Below are 20,417 nucleotides of genomic sequence, written 5' to 3'. Positions count from 1 at the left end.
AGCTTGCTGCGAGCTACTCTTCCTCTCATCACCTTGCCCTTTGGTTGATTGTCTGGGCACTGATTCAGTTCAGTGCTTAGCAGCATGTGGCGCTGGCAGGAATCAGTTTTTCTTTAACAAAAATTTCTAAATGTGAAGTCTGCTAAGAGTAGCCTTTTTAGGCATACCCCAGTCTGACACAGAGCCATGTTGACATGTTGTGACGATAAAGTTCCACAATGGACTTCCTTAGTTCAAGTATGAAGCCTGTAGCACACTTAGGCAGTACTTAGTTGGGCATGAACAGTGCACGTTTATTCTGGACTGAGCTTATTTCTTTTTACTTCATGACAACTAAAGCACCACCTGTGCTTTCTCCCTGTTTAACATATAGATTGTACCAGAATACAAACACAAATGCAATTCATATTCAGGAAACAGCATAAAACAAACAGATTTTCTTTAATATCAGTTGGCACTGCCTAATTGTGAAAGGTAAGGTACAGACAATGCTGCTTATATTCACCGCAGGTTTGTCTATGGTACGCAAGATGCTAATATGATCTCTCAAGATGATCTTTCCTGTAGATTGCTCACACACGAAAAATAGCAAGAACTGCTGGCCCTTCCCATGACTAAATCATACTTGAAGGTCGAATGCTAGTCACCAAAAAAATGGAAATGTGTTTTTCACTTTCTTCAAGGTTGAAGATCTCTGGACCAAAAGCCTTGTGCTGACAGCAGAGAGCTGGAGATGTATGAAAATACCAACTGTTTATATCATGCTGTGCACAACAAGATAGATCTGCAGTGCGGTCACTACTCAGCTCTGAAATTGATTTCTTCAGTGAAAAGTGAAATCAAGAGAGTTTTGGTTTATGTTAGTAAGCTTATACACAACATGACAATGACAAAAAGACACTCATAGGAAGTTGCTTACACCAAAATGCTACTGTATCAGAGGGCTACATGCTGCAGCAGCTGTATCGGACAGTGTTGTGTGCAACACTGCCATTACGGATTCTGTCCCCTGTCCGTGAGATGGGATGAGGTTAAAAACTCTAAAAACACAAACACAAATGAGCCCAGCTCTTTTCCATTGTGGTTGAAAAGCTTGCCAGCGGAGTGCAGGGTCTCCAATTCATGTCCAGCCTCCATCGTGTTACACATCGTATGAGGATAAAATTGGGTAGGTAGCAAAGTGGGTAATGCAGTATTCCTGTGTTTTTAGACTCAAACCCATCTTACAACAACTGAAATGTTGATGTTCTATGTGGAAAACTACCACATAATGCAGCACATATGCATAATTTACTAGGATTGCTTGCATCGAATTAGCCCTGCTGTCTGCTTGGCTAAATCCAGTACTATGAACTAAAGCCCTATGAGATAGGTAGGTTGCAATCAAACTCATTCTTGTTATCCATGTATACAATAAAGATAAATGAATCATTATCCTAGCAGAAAGGTTGATCGAGATTGAATGATCAAGAAAAGTAAATGACCAAAACCAAAAAATGTGTACTAAAAAATAATTATTGAACATAGTAGTCAATTAAGAACACTTTACAGATTTTTTTCTACATTAATTTATACTAAATCCAAAAATGTATATGGGGGTCATACTGCAGTAGATATCTACTGTACAAATTCCATTATAACAAGCGGGGTTGTGGCTGTACTGTAAGTCCATATCAACACAAGCAACAAAACTGTGAATAATAATGTTTCTCCTGGCAACATTAAACTTGATTGGTGCAACACATCATGTCTATACAGAAGAACCAAATTAACAAATAACCATTTTACACCATGATTTTAATTTAGAAATATAAAAGGTTGCCTGGTATTGATGAATAGAGCAACTGGCTTCTCTGATGAGAAATTGGAAATATAAATCAGTCTTTCTCTTCAACTACCTGAATGGGTGCAAAGACTCTGAAAAGTGTATACTGTACAGAAGCGCTGTTAACCAGTTCACTGTAAGAATGCACTTTTTTTTTTTCTTGTGGTGCCTTGATGCTTGTCTGGTGTTTTCCCCCTGTACAGTATTCAAAATACCTTCCCTTGACATGACTTAGTTTAAAAAAGAAATATCCCCTTTGTTTGAAACCTCATGAATGTGGGTGCTCTCTTTTTACAGTGAGGCTGTTTGATGTTTCTTTCTAAGGAAAACGGTTTCTCTTTTTACAAGGCCTTATCTATTATTAATAAAGTATTACCTGCAGCTGCCAATACTCAACTTGAATAGAAAGCACAACAATGCCTTGCACCCATGACAAAGATACATACAGCATGGTTCTCCCATATTGGCAGCTGGGTTGCTCGTTCCCATATATAATGTGTTTCTTTACCTTTATAGAAACAATTGGGGAATGGCTATCACACTAATACCACTGTATGTCCAAAAGCACCATGCGCAGAAATATTAGCAAATCATAACACTAGCATTCAGTTTTCAGAAAGCATTACAAATACGGTTGCAAACTGCTGATATGGCACTGCAATAGATTTTTGTGATATACTATTGATATGGGAAAATATGAAAACGTTACCAACGTGATACTACTGCACAATGCTTCATTCCATTGTAGATGTACTTGGACAGATCGAATGTTTTGCCACTGCAATGCGATTGGAGATCATTGTATGTATGCACTACATGTTATTGGATAAGATATTCAGTATATTCAGAAATAATTCTGTAGTTTATTTTGCTTTTCATACACATATGGTTTTAAATATTCTACTGTATATTAGTATTTGTAAATAGTAAATATAGTGTTATAATAAAGTAGACAACAGAAATAGGCTGTAATTAGTCTGTTTTATATATTTTAAATATATTTAACAATTTAAGTTTCCAACCTCCCCAGCCTTCATCAGTTATAATGAAATTACTGATGTCCTGCTCAGTGCTACTGAAGAAAAGGGATACTTCATGTTTAATAACATCATTTGGGAATGTCAATTACATGTGGAATACTGATTGGTCTTCTACAGCTGTCTGCTGGGTTTCCACTGTGATTCACAAATGCCCACAACCACAGAACTGATCCCCTCGATGCAGCCTCTCTTAAACTGCTTCAGCACTTTGAAAACACAATGCCCTCCTTAGGAACTCCTTGTAGGTTCCAGTAACGATTAAGACAGGTTTACTCATAATGTATGCTTATGTTGTAAATTTAAACTCCCCCAAATTAGGGCCACCACAACAATTTACAAGCCAGTAAATGGCATCTGCATTTTAGGATATCAAATATTGGAATCTAATTTAAATACAGGAATATACTACACTTTCGTTACAAGGTATTTCAAAGAAGGAACTACCAGAGCATACTGAACACTGTGTAATTGTAAGGTAAAGCTTATAGAAGTAAACCATGTATTACACTGATGAAGGCACAGTACTTCTCGAAACTGATTGGGTTGGAGTCAGACTCATAGCGGAAGAATCACATACATTATCTGTATTAAAATCCAGAACCTTAAAAAAGGAAAGGCCAAACTAGTTGTCATATATAGCTAGAGTGCATCCAGTGTACATGGAGACAGGCTGCTTTGCTAGTAAAGTCCTGAATCGTGTCCGATTGGAGGAATTCAACAGTCTCATCTCCAGCGCTCAGTGAACCCTTTACAGTACACTAGCTTTGGATATAAAAATGATTTGCTAGATTTCATTTAGATGATCTTTTCTTTTTGCAGCATTTTCATATGTTATGATTTCCAGGAGTTCTCCGAAGCCAGTATGCTATTATTCCAGTACACTGCTGTATCACAGAGTAGAATCTGATAAAATAGTGTGGGTTTCCACCCAATATCATACAGGAAATCTCTGCTTGTGGAACAGGCGGCAGGATTGTTTCTTCCTCTAATCTCTCCTGACTAGCTGACCTTCCCAATTAACTTCAGGAGCTTCCATCATTCCCCAAGCCTTCACTGTGTTCTGTTGAAAATGTCACCCTTATCTGCAGTTTCAGACCTATTCCTAAGCGTTACAAATTGCTCGGTTTTCAATTTGTACCACATCACTTGACAATTATACAATTCTGCACCAGATCAACTGCGATGTGATACCTTTTCTAGTAAAAACACCCTGGTGTGTCTTTCAAAATCCCAAACAATCATCCTTGTCAATTTCAATTGCAACACTACTGCACAGAGGCCTATGCAAATACAGTGCCTGCCAACTCATTGCTCTGCTCCAGATTGAGAGCAGAAGCTCTTTCTGTATGAGCTGTGCTATCTGTATGCCAGGTTATGGATTTTGTTAATATCGTTACAACCCAATATCTTTCACAGGCTTCCGATTTAGTATCTATGTCCACAGATTACGAATGCAGTAGATGTGATTACAAATGGAGAATCTGAAGACAGAGCACCTATTAGATTCAAAAGAACGGTTCCTGTCAAACAACTACTGGAAGTGTAAGGCAAAGCTTTGCCAAGTTATACAGATGTGGAAATCAATTAGAAACAGCCCCAAAACTCGGTTACCCATGGGCATCTGGCATACTTTAAGAAAGGCAACATATGACCCACATTCGCTGTCATGTTATTTGTCCCATCCAATAATTTATTTTATTAGTACCGAGTCAAAACAAAGGAAACGAGGCTATTCGGGTCTAAAATTCCAACTGTGAAAAAGTAAGCAGCAGGTTGAAGCGAGGTGGATGTGCTAGATCGTTGTTGTACTGATTTAATATGCCGACAGGAATATTTTTGTCTGCGCTGACTTTCCAGTTTGGTTTCTGAAAGCTGTTTATTTTACGTTCTGTTCAGCAGCCTCTGTAGTAGCTTTTTGTTTAATTTGTGATTCTGTAGCTAAACAGTGATCGATCCTATTTTCTCCAAAGATTTGAATAGTAAACAAGGACATTAACCACTCTGGAGAATTTTTTTGGTAAATGTTATTTGTGGACATTTTTTGATTTTTGCTTAAGTGCAATGCACAAGGATGGCGAAGGAATAAAAAAAAGCCTATCTACAGAAGGAAGATACATAGTTTGCGTTGCTTGCGTTGTGCAGTAATTCATTTAAATTAAGTTTCATTTTTTTCCCATCCGTACTTGTTCGGTATGCATTGGCCTGTAAAAGAAGTGAATTTCGCAGTGACCCCTCAATTTCACGATTTCTGTGAAAGTCGTGAAATCGCGATTTAGGTAAATCCCTAATTATAATGAATACCGCCTAGCAAATAATTAAAAACAGATATTTTCTAAATGAGTATTATGGTCAAAAAATGATCATACATTCTAAGAAGGTAAGCTGAAAAAGATTAGGTTATTTGTAGAGTACAGCGAGTTCCTTATTCAAGGTATTAAAACTAACAAGGTAAAAAAAAAGTATGGAATTTGGCAGTAACAATGGAAATGTTCTGAGTTCTGAATACATCAGTCAGATTTAAAACTAGTACCTTTTACAAGACTCACAATCAATATGGCATGTGAAACACTGATGGAAACACATTTCAATGAACTTGTAGTATCCGTGGTCATGGGTGTTATATAATTGAGACAAGTAGCCTGGAGCTGTGGCATTGCCTAACTTACTCAGACAGTCCCTTGAGGGATACAGGCATACAGCACATCTGTGACAAATGGCTGGGATCCTTTCAAAAGTGCTCTGTTCACTTCGGAAGGGTCTATACCAAGACGAAGAAGGAAATAACTATATATACTCTACATTGTCTTCAGTAGGAATGGTTATAAAGTGCAGCAGGCTTTACCAAAGCACTACCATTGTCTACCTATTATCTGAACAGCTGACCAGTCATCAGATTTAACTGTTCAGGCATGGAATTGTGTGTTTTCTTTCTGTATTTTTTTTTACTGCAGTACAATACAACCTCTTTGTACCTTTGCAGTCTGCTTCAAGACAAGGAAATGGTTCTTGTCCAGAGGCTGGCTTGCTTTTTTTTTTCTTACAACCATAGTCTCTAACTTAATCACTAACTTGTAATGCAGTTGTTTGATAGAAGTTGTTTTTATGAATTACATTGAACTTGGACAGCAGGCTAACCCCCCCCCCCAGCACCCCCCACCCCCCTGGGAATTTTTATGCACATTTTCTTCATTTACATCATGCTGTTATATTTTCCAAATTAATCAAAGCACTGAAGGGTTTCACCTCACTTGCCCTGTTAGTAACATCTGCCCCATGACTGAACAAAAAAAATCGAGTAATCCTTGCAGATAATATTGCATGATTGGACTACAAATTAATAGATCAAAATATGTATATTGGAGTTACACCATATAACAACTGTATGAAACTCAAAGATGGACATTCATGGGCCCAAACTTTCAGAATATTAACTTTCACTTTTCTGTATTTAATGACACTGATAAGGACAACAACTGTCATGCAAGCCTGAAAACAAGTTCAAGTCCATTTTGGATCATGACTCATTTTCTCAAAGATATTTACAAATGCAAACAAAAAAAAACTTTCAGGATAACCAATTTTATGAGTAATGTTTTAGTCATTTGAATTAGGAGACAATCTTTCATGCTTCAGCAAGAATGATACCATTGGATTTTTTAGACTTGTTTATGCATTCGACCAACCAGCCCATGAAAACGTCTGCAGTGCATTCCCATGACAATCCCCGGGTAGCAGCAGAGAGAGGGTTTTCATTCTCATTCAGGTATCCGTGTTTTGGGATTCATGGAGTCTACTGGTTAAATGTTTCTGCAGAGATGTATGTTGTGGCTGCTGTGTTCTGGTGTAGTTCAAATCAAATGCATTGCGTACAGTAATCCTAAATCAGAGGAATAGAATACACAGTAAAACAAACTGTGTCATCAACATACTGTAAAAAAAACGATGAAAAATGTGACAACTTTCTATGTAATAACATTAACTATACGAGTTCCAATTAGTAGTAGCAGTAGTAACTTGATTTTAGCAGAAATTAAAATATTTTAAAAAGCAATAGACTGGGCTATGAACAACAGATCTTCTTTAAGAATTAAGATTAAGTTATAACATGGTATTCTAAATTCAGGACGATCAGTATGGAGGTTAAATAACTACTGGGTTGGGCAGGAAAACTGATACACGTCTAAATTAACTTCTGGGATCAACTAGCGCTTTGCTTTCTTTTAAGGTAGCAACATTATTTGGTCTGCAGTTATCCTGTAATTATGGATATACTGTAAATGACTTACACTGCTGTTGTGTCCTGACCAGTGCACCATGGCTTGGTTATGAGCAGAATCCCCTGTCAGTGCAAAGGTGGTGCTGGTAAGTTTCAACTCTTTGTCCCTGGAGTCAGTCGCTTTCCCTTCATCGCCGGGCCATTGCAGTTCAGCGCGTCTCAGTCTCTGCTTAGCAAGCGAAGCGCTGCGCACTTCCCTGTCTCCAAAATCACTTGATTCTCCCTCCTGCTGCAAAGTGATTGATTTCAGCCCATGTTTCCCCTTAATCAGACTATACCTTTTGAACCGATGGTTCTCACTCGCTTTGTTGCTGATGACAGGCAAAGAACGTTTACTGCCGGCGAGTTTCTTCTGCTCAGGCTGTGTAAGGCTGGAAACTTTCTCGCCAGCAGCAGCAGCCACATTATTGTGATCCTCGTTTTTTGGCAGTCCATAGCGAGTCAGTTTGATAAAGTGTTGCTGCCCTGTGTTCTTTCTACTAAATGACCTTATCTTTTTGCCTCTCCCCAAAACACAGCTCAACGTTTCTGCAACGCAGTCATGAAGATGCGTTTTGTAGCCCGCAAGATGAGACCCGGCTGTCCCGTCAGGGTACTTTATAATCTCCCTTTTAAATCCAGTAACAGTTTCGGCAGTGTCTGTCTTCATTAGCCAAAACAATTCCTCTGGACGCGGTTTGGCCGCCTGGGGCTGACACGATCTGCAAGTTATCTCTGCCTTAGCAATAACATAGAAAGAAGTGGAGATCAGAAGCCAGCTCCAGAGAGCAGTGTTCTTGGATGGACAGAAACCAACCCCGCTCTCCATCGCTAGCAGCAAAGAAGGGACACGGGAAATGTTTTGGTGTTCTTTATCTTGCGGTGCTTACTAGACGTGTGAACTTGTGGGATTACACTCAGTTGCTGTGTTGTTGAAAGTGATTTTCGGTGAAACGGTTCACGTTGGCAGATTTGATCAAATGAAGCTCCGCGTGGGGAGGAGCCCAGCCGAAGCCAGAGGAGAGATAGGGGAGTTTCTTGCTCCCTTGGTTTTTTACACTGCATTAATCCTTACACTGAGCTCTATTCCGTTAACGTGAGTTGCATATCTCTTTAGGTTATTGCTGTTTTCCATATTTTGTGATCTTGCATAAAGTATATTGCCAAACACAATTAATTTAAAAGCAGGATGAATTTATATACATTATTCAGAATCAACTTCAATGTTGTAAGAAAACGTAAAAAAAAAAAAAAATGTGTTGCTTGTAGTGCTGTACTTGTATTTCTGACTGTGTGTGTGGTGATAAACTAACGCTGATGAGACAATCACGTGAATTAATTAAAAAATAATCATTAGGCGTAAACAATGTAAAAATAATTACGCATGGATCTTCTACTAGTATGCAGCTGAGTAGAAATAAGTTTATCCACGCCTTAGTACTGAATTATGTGTGGATTTAAAATAATAGAGACCCTACCAATAATAATTATATTGCATGCCAGTCACATGACAGCCCCTAGTACATTACAGGTGTGAAGGGGTCTCTGAGAATAAAACTATTGGGCTACATTACATATTACAAATGTGTTACTGACTCTAAGTCTTTTGCATTCATTTATTTCATTATTTCATTGCTTTTTTCACTTTTTTACATTATGTGTGTGTGTGTGTGTGTGTGTGTGTGTGTGTGTGTGTGTGTGTGTGTGTGTGTGTGTGTGAGCGAAAGAAAGATCAACCAAATACATTGACTGGGCATAAGCGACAATTTACTGCTTCAAGCAAATGTGACGATGCAGGTGCATTGAACGACTCCGGTGAGCAGAACTGAGGTTAAGATGCCCAATACAGGGTAACATTTAAGAGAGCAGCTACAACAAGGTACTGAAAACCCAGCCCTTTAAGACATGTAACACAGTTATAGCTCTGTCCAGTTGGATATGCATTTAAAAATGCGGAAATTAAATATCTCCACAATTTACAAAAGAGGAGTAAATCATTATGCTAACCACATAAAAGGATTTTAAAGCACACAAGAGGCATTTATTTGAATAAAGCCCTAGTGCCGGTGGAAAAGCTACTTGCCCTGTGGCGCACATGCCTTCCACTTCATTGTCAAGCAATCGGTATTCATACGACCGCCGCTGTAACTTTCCCTGACCACCTAACCAGACTGCTCCTGCCATGAGATATCCAGCCCCGCTGCCCATGTACACATTTTGCCATTTTGAAATGTATTTTAGGAACTAGGAAAACTGTGCATGTACACATTTTGAGAAGTAGACTGTTCAGCCAGATTCATGATTTATTATAGGAGTTCCAGTCATAAACATAGGCACTACTGCTAAGAAAAATGTAGCCTAATCATAATTATATATTTGTGTGTGTGTGTGTGTGTGTGCGCGCGTGTGTGTTTGCGCGTGTGTGTGTGTGTGTGTGCGCGTGTGTGCGTGTGCGCGTGTGCGTGTGTGTGTGCGCGTGTGTGTGTGTGCGCGTGTGTGTGTGCGTGTGTGTGTGTGTGTGTGTGTGCGTGTGTGTGTGTGTGTGTGTGTGTGTGTGTGTGTGTGTGTGTGTGTGTGCGTGTGTGTGTGTGTGTGTGTGTGTGTGTGTGTGTGTGTGTGTGTGTGTGTGTGTGTGTGTGTGTGTGTGCTCGTGTGCGCGTGTGTGTGTGTGTGTGTTGTACCTGAGACACATTTGGGAGCAGTCTGAATTTGTTCTGAAAGGATGCTCAAGGGACTAGAATGCGCAAATTGTCCGATTATCAAAGAATTTAGTTGTTTCTTGTTTCTCTGCGGCATTATCTTACCACAGCTGGTAAAAAGTTAATTGCCTCAAGTGTTGTGATGCTTCTACAAAGCAACCTGCAGGTACCATTCGTTAAGCTCTTTCATGTTGTGATGTTACTTGTCATGATGCACGTGCATCAACATATTAAAATAAATAAATAAGTAAAAGAAAAGCAATAGGCAAGTGTATGTTAATAAACAATAATAATAAAGTAACAGACAGGCTAATGTTAATAAACTAATTGTCAAACTGAATTAACACAGCACCCCTACACAAGTTAAAAAATGCAGCAACAAGATACAAGACACACGCATTATTTAATAGAATGGTGAAGCAACTCACCAGAACGGAAAACACCAAATTGCTCTGTGACTTATGTCTGATTCAGGTTTTTTTTCAGAGCTTAAACAATTTCTAGTTTTTTGTAACAAGAGAAACAGTGACGTCATATGTTTACATGTCACTTTGTAGCAATGAGATGCACTGGTGGAAATCTGAATATAAAATGAACCAATGATATGACATGCCTCAAGACACTCCTGTGATGACAAATCACTTTTGAAAAGACTGACTGAACCGTTTAAATTTAAGTCTGATGATGATGTTATCAGGTCACAAAACAGTACTGCCAAGAAGGTGTCCTTTTAAACGAAGTTCCTGTTCCTTTAGTTGGAGTATTTTCAATGGGAAGACCACTATATATATATATATATATATATATATATATATATATATATATATATATATATATATTATATATAGTCTCTGTCGAAATGTAATTTATGTGAACATGCTAAGATGAAAGACTTTGCTTCACTTGAGTGAAATACCACCCAAGTTGTTGAAGAGCTAAATGAAACCCTGTCACAGGTCTCACAGTCTTACAGGTGTACTGTATGTGTCTTTTGTTGTGGTTTGTTTGTTTTGTTGTTTATGGTGTAATATATAATTTACAGTGCTGGCTCTTGCTGTCCCAGTGGAATTGGCAATGGGATATATCCAAGTGGACATAGAAATTAAATCACCTCACATTTTCAGGCAACAATTAAATGTATAACCGAAATATCCTTGAACTCTAAATAACAGTTCAACCACATTCTTTAGTCAAGAAAGACATACAAAAAATCTAAAGTACATACCTTACTAATAAAACTATTTACCTTTATCCAGGTAAAAGTAATGTAATGTAGAAATATCATTTAATAACTTTCTTACTGTAATTGTTTTGGCACTGAGAGGCTTTATATGACTTAAATGTGCATGGGCTTATCATCACATATTCATTATATATTTTTCATGGTGTGCTCCTTGTAACGTAGCTCAGAGTTATAGCGGGAACATTTCTACATGGAAAATCTTGTGGCAAGTGAAAGCTCTCTGACATTCAGTTTCATTGGGATTCCAAATCCTGTTATCCTCCGATAACATGATACGATATAGTTGGGATAAACATGTGTCATACAGGGTCCATTGACAGCCTGTTTCTGAGCTCAATGTCTGATGCAGTTAGAGTCAGGCTCAAAGCAGATGCAACACTTTAAAAAACAGGACCTTAAAACAAGGAAAGACTAAATCACTTGTCATATGTAGCTACTCTATAAGTACAGGGCACACCAAGCGTACTTGAAGACAACAGTCTCCTTCACTGGTAAAACATTATCCACTCAGAAGATTGTTATCCGCTTGTACTGCAATGGTTGTTGTCTGATTAAAATACATGTTTTGTCCTGTATTTGTTTGCCTGTCTTTTACACAAAAGAAAATGTTACCACTAAAAAAATGATAAAAATGTGTTTAATTTTGTTGTGTCGCCACCCTGTACTAAGTGAAATTAAACTGGATGTCCAGCGTAAAGACTGTCAGCTTTTTCATTGCTTCAGGATAAAAGACAGGGGCTGGAGACAGGAGAGGGCTACATTATTTGTTGGATGTATGCTTAAAATGTCAGATAAGTTTGAAGTACTGTATACTATAAATTCCTATAGACACTGTTAGTTCACTGGTTGCATTTGAGTTCAAGTCTGTAAACAAATGCTTATTATATCTGGTACTGGGGATGTTATGTTTCTACAGCAGCTTAAGAGGGTATTTATGACATGTAAAACATTCACATCGATGTTGTTAATCTGGTCAGAGTTCTACTATGCGATTAGATTTGTATGGGGCTGCAGTTTTGAATTAATCTCTTGAGTAGTTATTGTAAGTTGTTCATCATTTTTAAAATGGTACACTGCTTTATGTTAGCCAACAACAACCCCAAGAAGAGCAGAAAATTAAAGTATCAAAAATGGAACTTCCTGTAGAAGCAATGACCTCAGGTCAGAAATGTTTCCATGCAGCACTGTTAATACTGGAGTTGCTTTGTGAACTGCACTGAATGCTTCATTCACAAAAGATGCATACGCCCATGTGTGGGAAATGGTCCGGATGTTGTAACCTTTGAGTTTGGGGTTGGCTGATTTCCAAAATGTCTCACATTCGCATAAATTAAGTTCATTAATGCAATGAGAGACATTTCCCATCAACTAATAGACACAACTTTGTTTTAAAGGGATTTCAGTTGATTTTCTTCAGTCATCATTATAATTTTTTGCATAGAAATAGATAGCTTATGTAAATGCCTTGTGTTTGCCTGAAGCCAGCAAAAGCTAAAATGGATGACTGGTTAAAGGCAAACTGTGCATACTTACAGTATAACATTATCTAACCCTTTAGACTTGAGCAATGATCATTATTATTCAATTCCATTTTATCCCAAATGTCAATTGTTAAATTAATTACTTATAGTAGGGTCCTGGATGAATGTCCCTTAATATGTTGTACCAGAATGGAACTGACTATGGCATCCATAAGAAGTTACACTTGGACTTGAAAATATCAGGCCCATTTTCAAGAACGCAAAGTGCTATAGAGGGCTGTATACAGCAGGTACTATACTAACAGCAAGCACATACTGTGTTAGTCTTTTACAAAGTACAAACAGGCTTCTTGATTCATTGATGTCTAGAGTGCATTACAGCTGTGGGGAGCACCATATATTTATTTGAAGTTCAGTGAGCATTATTGGTGCCTGTAAAATGGTGGTAGATGATTGAAGCACTTGTGATTATATTGAGATATCAGAAAAAGCAATGTTTCTGTAAGAAGTGGAGCACAGACCTGCCTATTGACAAAATGAATGTTGTCAGCCAGTACATTTTGTGCTTGGGCTGTGCAGGCAATGGATTTTACTGATCAGGATTTAAATTTGGAGATGTGAATTAGTTCCCAGAAAAAGAAAAAAAAAAAAAACATTGCTACCTTAATTTAATCAGTCTGGATTGAGGACAGGCCAGCTTGACTTAAGGTCACTACTTCTGTTGCTTGGTTGACTTGAGTCTTTACAGTGCTCCAAATCAATGATGCTAGCACTGTAGATTGTTTTTCAACAGCAAAACAGCTATGAAGCTTAATATCCAATTCTAAGAAGCTATGATTTTATGTTGCTAACATCTGTTTTCTTTTAGCCAGTTCAAATAATTTAGTGCACAATTTTAAATGTGGCAGCCCAGCTGATGATTTGTCTGTGATTTGTTTTTGTCAATACATCAACTTCCAGTTGTGCTCAGTGTCAGGTGTTTTTATCTCTATGCCTAGCAACCAAGGTCATTTGAGCTGTGGGACGGGCTTATACAATTGAAAGTCAATGAGAGGATTTTCAGAAATTAATAAAACCAATGAAGAAAAACAAGAACAAACAACAACATTTTAGCAGACATAATGTAGTGTAATAGTGATGTTTGTGATTTTTGTGTGTTTGCATAAAACAGAATATATAATAATATATATATCTATTATTATTATATATATATATATATATATATATATATATATATATATATATATCATTATGAGCCATGGTCAGGTCTATCCAACACTTTATCGGTTATTTTTTCAGAGAAATATTACATGTTGTGTTCATAAGAAAAACAACACTTTGTCTTTTTAAATTATTAATGTTACTGCATGTGTTAACGTGACTAAAGTTGGGATAAAGTCCCACAGCTGCCTGATAGCCCTTAGTATACTTTCTAAATGCTCAAACCACTGATCCTGTTCTTATTTTACAATTCAGAATAAACTTTCACTTCTGTTATATGCTGTTTTTGAGCACAAGTAGGGACATGCTGAGTATTTGTACAGAAGACTACGAACACAGATGGAAAACTTAGTTAAACGTGCTTCATTAACCTCAGCTGGGGGTGGAACATGCTTAATAACATGGATGGCATGGAGACTCTGTTAAATCACACCACCTCAGGGAACATGCAATTCTTCTGGTTTTAAGTACTGTCTTGACTAATTAAATAGATGGGACATCCTGGTACCCATTACTGTGAAATCGGCAATGCACTGTGCCTTATACCAACAGTAACTGCTGCTGTTCACTCACACTGCAACTGCAGAAGGAAATACTATTGAATTCAATCTCAGGCCTCTTGCATGAGAACAACAAAACATCTCCTATCATTTCTGTTAAATCCCTTCTAACATGAACCCTTCCTGTACGTGTACCCACAACATTGTGGCTGTATCCAGTATTAGTGCAAATGCAACTCTACTCTGGAAGTGTAATAGGTGCAACTTAACCCAACATTAGTCATTGTGCTTTATGTATTACATCTACTAGTGTATCTGTTTGATTATACTTAGTGATTGAACACATATTTTATTCTGATCCAGGCTGCCTGTGCTGTTTTGATAGAAGAAGAGACTCAACACTTGTTTCTAATTAGAAGAAAAATGGAATTGGTACTTGGGAGTCTAGAAACAATCATTCAATCCATTTGTCTTGCTCAGCTATTTGAGAAACCGTACACAAAATCTAGAATCTTGAGATTTTGTTTGAAAGGTCAGATATTTTAAATGCATTTTCTCCATAGGTTTCAACTTAGACTTCAGGATTAGACATGCAGTTCTCCTTTTCCTTTCTAACATTTAAAGTAGCTCTTCCTACTGGTTTTCTGCAGCAGCCTCTTCTTTATAGTCTGAGCTGTTGATAGAGGAAACAACCTGGCACAGAGCCTTATCCATATTCAGCCTGGACAGTCTCAGGGTAATTGCTGCAATGTGTCAATGCAGAACACAAGGTGTTTTGATGCCGTGAAGTTTGTAATACAGCAAGTCAATTTATTTGATATTCTTGGAATTTAATGTATAGTTACTGAAGCAATACGATTTATAAAGCAAACATTCCATATCCCTTAACAGTGTGGATTGCACAGAAGTCATTATACATAATTACAATGTTATTATGCATAGTTACAATGTACTTAGTATGTCATTTGCATGATATAACCCTAACCCTAGCTCTAAACCTAACCCTAATCCATCTAGCCCTAACTCTAAACCTGATGCTAGCCTTTTTCTGAAACAATTTGAACTTACATACATCATGCAAAAAGATTTACACATAAAATACATTGCAACTATGTAAAATAACATTGCACATATGTACAAGTGCACATGTATACACTCTGTAACTCCTATGTAAATGCATAATAACTAGAGACACTTAATATAGTGTTACCTAAAATCCCATTGATGTTACAAACTAGAAATATACAACTGAATAATTTATGTCAAGGGTTCCTAGTTATATTCAATTTGTTTGTTTCTTATATTCTCCCATACTTGTTATTCTCATGCTCCCCCTCTGCTATAAACCCTCTACTGGCTACTTAATTTTACTCGCATTCGATTCAAGACCCTTGTTTTTGCCTATCACCCTCTTTACCACATTGCCTCCTTCTACCTCCAATCTCTCGTGCCTCCTTATAACCTCCTTTTGCCCTCTTCACTCCTCCTCTACTGGTTGACTGGTCATGCCTTCCCTCCACTTTCCATCCTCCCATGCCCACGCCTTCTCTTTCCTAGCCCCTCTGTGGTTGAAGCAGCTGCTGGAGAACTTCACTGCCTTCCACCTCCTCATGAAGCCTGCACTTGCAGATCTCTTGATCTACCCCTCCTACTATGCAGTGGGCTTGCTTGACCTCAGCACTATGTTACTGGATACTCAGGGTTGGCAACAGGCAGCCCCTGGGCAAATGCTGGCCCATTTGAGGTTTAGTGGTGTCACTTCTGTTTCTTTATCAATGTATTGCATTTTAATAAAACATTAATTAGATCCACCGCCTCATCATAAAACCACAGCACTGGCGCAGCCAGCTTCTGTGTTGTTGTTGCTGGAGTGATTTCTAGCAGTCTGTCAATGGTTGCTAGGCAACAGCTCCAAGGCACGTGAGAGAGCACGCAGCCAATGTCATGTGGAAGTATACAATTTAATAACTACATGTAATGTTAAATGGGAATAGCTAGTTAGATGGAAAATGCACCACTGTTTGGATTTACATCTGTATAAATGTATTTATTTATTTACAGTTGGGGAATAGTTTTTGTGCAACATGTCTTTCACTTGCATTTGTGTGTTATGGCTGCATTTGGTAGGAAATCACGTACCTTCAAAATAGTATTTGCACACTTATATAGTAAATTAAATGAAACCCATTTAAATAGTTATTTATCTTTGCTGTTGCGTAGATTAGTGTTAAGTGTTAATTGTTGACTGAAAAGATGATGGCAGCGATATAGCGGTGATGTCTTTGTTCAAAGACTTCCATTTTTTTAATTAATTTATTTTTCAATAAATACAGTATAATTGTACTCCATGCTTTGCCCAATGTGTTTATGTAATTTTGCTGGTATTGTGTAGGTATTACAATCTAATAATTGAGTTAAAAAGCCATTTTGTGGGCTGCCACAGCAGCCCTCGGTAACACTGAGGTACCGACCCCTGAGCTAATGCACTTACGTTTGCACTATTGCAGTACTGTTATGACATTGCAGATACAAATTGTCACAATCCAAAGCTGTTACTTCTTATCATATAATGCATCCTAGTAGCATTTGCACTTACTATAAACTACACTATATTTAATTACTATTTTTGCACTGTAGCTTTCACTGTTTTATGAAACAATATCTTCCGTAAAGCACACCTGCCATAAAACTATTGAAAAATATTATTTGCCAACTTTGCTGAGTACAGGATCAGTATGTCTTATGGTGACTATACTGCTCATCCATTCAGATGTTGCAGCTAACATGAAATATTATCAATTATGCACCATTCTTCCTTATTATTTATTCAATAAGGTATTGAAATGTATTTGAGAAATATATCATGTAAGCAGAGAGTTTAAGATGAGAAGGATTCTTATTTATAACATGATGCCCAGCCTCATCTGTTGAAGAGAAAATGGCTCATAATAAAGATTCTTAGATAAGACATACTTCACCTTAGCCTTTGCTGTGAACGGATTGTGTCACAAGTAATATTTCAGGTGTCTATTATTATCAGAAAGACTGCACTGTAATTAAAAAAATGGAAATTTGCTGTGACACATAATGAAAAATGCTTACTGGTGCAATAAAATATATTCCAAGGATTTTGCTTGGCATAATAAGTTAATGTTTATATTAACAAGAGACCATTTGAAATGGTGCTCTGGAACAATCCCGCGCTATAAACAACTTTTATGAAATTGATGTAATTTGACTTTTCAATGTACAGTAAAACAAATAATTTGAATGATAAATCTTGGTGGTGGGTTAGAAAAACTCATTCACAACCATATATTAACTGAATTCCTTGCATAATGTATTTCCTGCATAATTTAGTACCCCTATAAATTCTAACATGTATTTTTGTTTACTTCTTGGTAATGTGAAGTGAGCAACACGGCTAGAATGCCAAATAAGGAGGAATAATGACTTTCTTGTATGATTTTTTTTTTCTCAACTGATTAAAATATTGAACAAGACAACTAATTTCACAGTCGCTTCCTGCGCCCATTCCATCTTCATAGGCATGTACAGTCACATGATCCAGTTTTGTGGTCTTACTGGCCTTGTGCTGTTTCTACCTAGCAAACATATTATAAGTATCTTGCTTCTGCCTGGTTCAAACTAAAAAGATAAAGTAGGCATGATTTATTTATTTTCATGTTCTTTCTTATATACAATTAAACTGGATTAAAATAAAGATGGCTAGAGTTCAAAATATAATACAAAAAAGTATCTTAAAAAAGACATACCGTAGGTCATAAGTACAGTAGTTTCCCTCCCCTTGAAAGATGACAGGGTTTGTTCATATACTGTGATGTACAGAAGTTGTCAATTGAGAAGTCACATTTCTTCTTAGATCACAACACTAAAGAGTTTGTTTGTGGTGAGATATTAGGACCTGAAATGTTTCAAAAGTTGAATAAAAAGATGATAACTGGGTATAGGGTTAGTGGAGTAAAGGGCAATGCAATGGATTTTAAAACCTTAGTAAATACAAGTCCAAATGCTGAAGGTCTCAATACACATGCACCCTACTAAATAGGAATTTTGTCAAAATGTTTGTGTCATTTTGCCTCATAAATGTTAATTGAGTATTTGATGTACAGATTGACTCATATTACTCAAATGGTGTAACAAAGTAACGTTAGCAGCTGTCAAGTTAAAGGTTTCGCTTTCTAAAGATTTGCTCTTTGAGCCTTTTATCATTTTATTTATACCTTCAGACCTTTAAAAACAGGCAATGTTGTGTATTCATTCATCAGGTCCATTCGAAGATGGTCAAAAAGCGTCAATGTCAAACACACACAAGGGAATGACATTGAGTTGTGTAAGCAGCGTCTTTGGGCTAATGAGCACTGAATTGGATTTGGAGCAGGGATTACTTTCACGATGGCCTTTAACATCATTCATTGAGTGAAAAGGAATTCTGTTTCGAGCCTGCAGAACATGACTTTTTTTAATATTTAACGCTAACTTATTCATTGGAGTTGCAATATTCATAAAGCTGTGTATCACATATACATATAGAAACAGGACTGCTGACTTTGAGGCTTCGGTTTCTTTGCTAAATTAGGCGATTATGCATAAGTTAACAGGAGATGTGAGTACAGGAAATACTTCAGCCTTTGTGTGATTTTTTTACATACGGGCCATGAACATTGAGTATTTTTTTCTTCTTTTCAATACAATCTATTGCATTTACCTTGACGAGGAATCATTGTAAACACTGTCCAAGAATGTTCTAAATGACTCTTTCAAAGAACCTTACAATCAATGTATTATATAGATGGTTTTTTTTTGTTTGTTTGTTTTTTTAAACATATATCTTTGTATTAGTTCAATTATATTTTGGAGATAATAGATAAAGATAATAACAAATGGATATTTTTATGAAAAACAAATACATGTAGTTTATGTTTCAAATGACTTAAAAATGTAAATGAATGGTATATGCAATCAGACTAATATAATCTACAACTGATAGATGTGAAGAAATATTAATAAAGACTTCTAGAAAATGTTATTGGTTTATTAAAATATTTCTACTAGGCTAATATAATGATTTATAATCCATGAATGCCATTTAGGAGACACTTCCTTGGCAATGCCTGTTTGGTAAGTTAGCATGGAGCATATGTGTACATAGTGGTGTTAATCATGGAAGAATGCCTTCGCACACACTCTAAAACTCATCTGTAAGGTAAATACAGATCCCATATAGCATTAGAAGCTGCTATTTCAACTCTCAAGAGACAACTCAATAGCTGCCCTAAATTTCAGTGAAATACAATTGAGCTTTTGAACATTATCCCTTTCTATACTGAATGCTTGCCTACAAGTTTACCTCCTGTTTTCCTAACACAAATATAATGCAAAATGTAACTTTGCAGTACGGAACAAGAAGATTTTTTAAATTATTATGATCTCTTGCATGCTTCCAACACAGCAGCTTTCTCAAGGAAAACATTAGCTATTCCTGATTGCCAGAACTATTTTAGTGATGTGCTTAATGGAAAATCTATTTCTATATATACCAAGTGTATGTATCCACTTATATGCCATATAAGGTTTCCCTGCTATGAATAAACTGATTTATGAAACTGTGAAAGGGTATAGTTGTGGCCAAGGCTGGTTACGAGCAAGAAGCAGACCTAGAGACAGAAAGATGCAGTTTCAAGTGTGAATGCACACATTAAGACTTTTTTGACCTGAAAAAAGAAATAAGGACCAGGGGTCACAAATGGAGATTAGACAAAGGGGCATTCAGAACAGAAAATAGGAGGCACTTTTTTACACAGAGAATCGTGAGGGTCTGGAACCAACTCCCTAGTAATGTTATTGAAGCTGACACCCTGGGATCCTTCAAGAAGCTGTTTGATGAGATTCTGGGATCAATAAGATACTAACAACCAAACGAACAAGATGGGCCGAATGTCCTCCTCTCGTTTCTAAACTTTCTTATGTTCTTATGTTCTTATGTTCTTATGTCTTTTGAGGATCAAGTCCAGTATAGTTGGTTAACAGAAGATAATTGCAACCTTGTCTTACTGTTTTTAAAGTTCTGCAAAACTTCTGTGTTCCCTGCTCACTTGTAGCAGAGATGTCTTTAGGTTGTCACACAGCATT

General features: G+C 37.1%; 1 protein-coding gene across 1 annotated transcript in view; it reads right to left on the bottom strand.

Annotated features, from left to right (window-relative positions):
* LOC121325269 (VPS10 domain-containing receptor SorCS1-like) overlaps positions 1-8,177 on the bottom strand; it is a 95,849-nt gene extending 87,672 nt beyond the window's left edge. Inside the window, exon 1 of the mRNA XM_041267694.1 lies at positions 7,152-8,177. Coding sequence (XP_041123628.1) covers positions 7,152-7,949 — 798 coding nt within the window. The 5' untranslated portion in view covers positions 7,950-8,177. The remainder of the gene's footprint in view (positions 1-7,151) is intronic.
* Positions 8,178-20,417: the final 12,240 nt, after the last annotated feature.

The sequence above is a fragment of the Polyodon spathula genome, chromosome 13 (genome assembly GCF_017654505.1).
Source record: "Polyodon spathula isolate WHYD16114869_AA chromosome 13, ASM1765450v1, whole genome shotgun sequence".
In the NCBI taxonomy this organism is placed as follows: domain Eukaryota; kingdom Metazoa; phylum Chordata; class Actinopteri; order Acipenseriformes; family Polyodontidae; genus Polyodon; species Polyodon spathula.
Note: the sequence above shows the minus strand (reverse complement) of the source record. Positions and strands in the feature narration are given on the sequence as shown.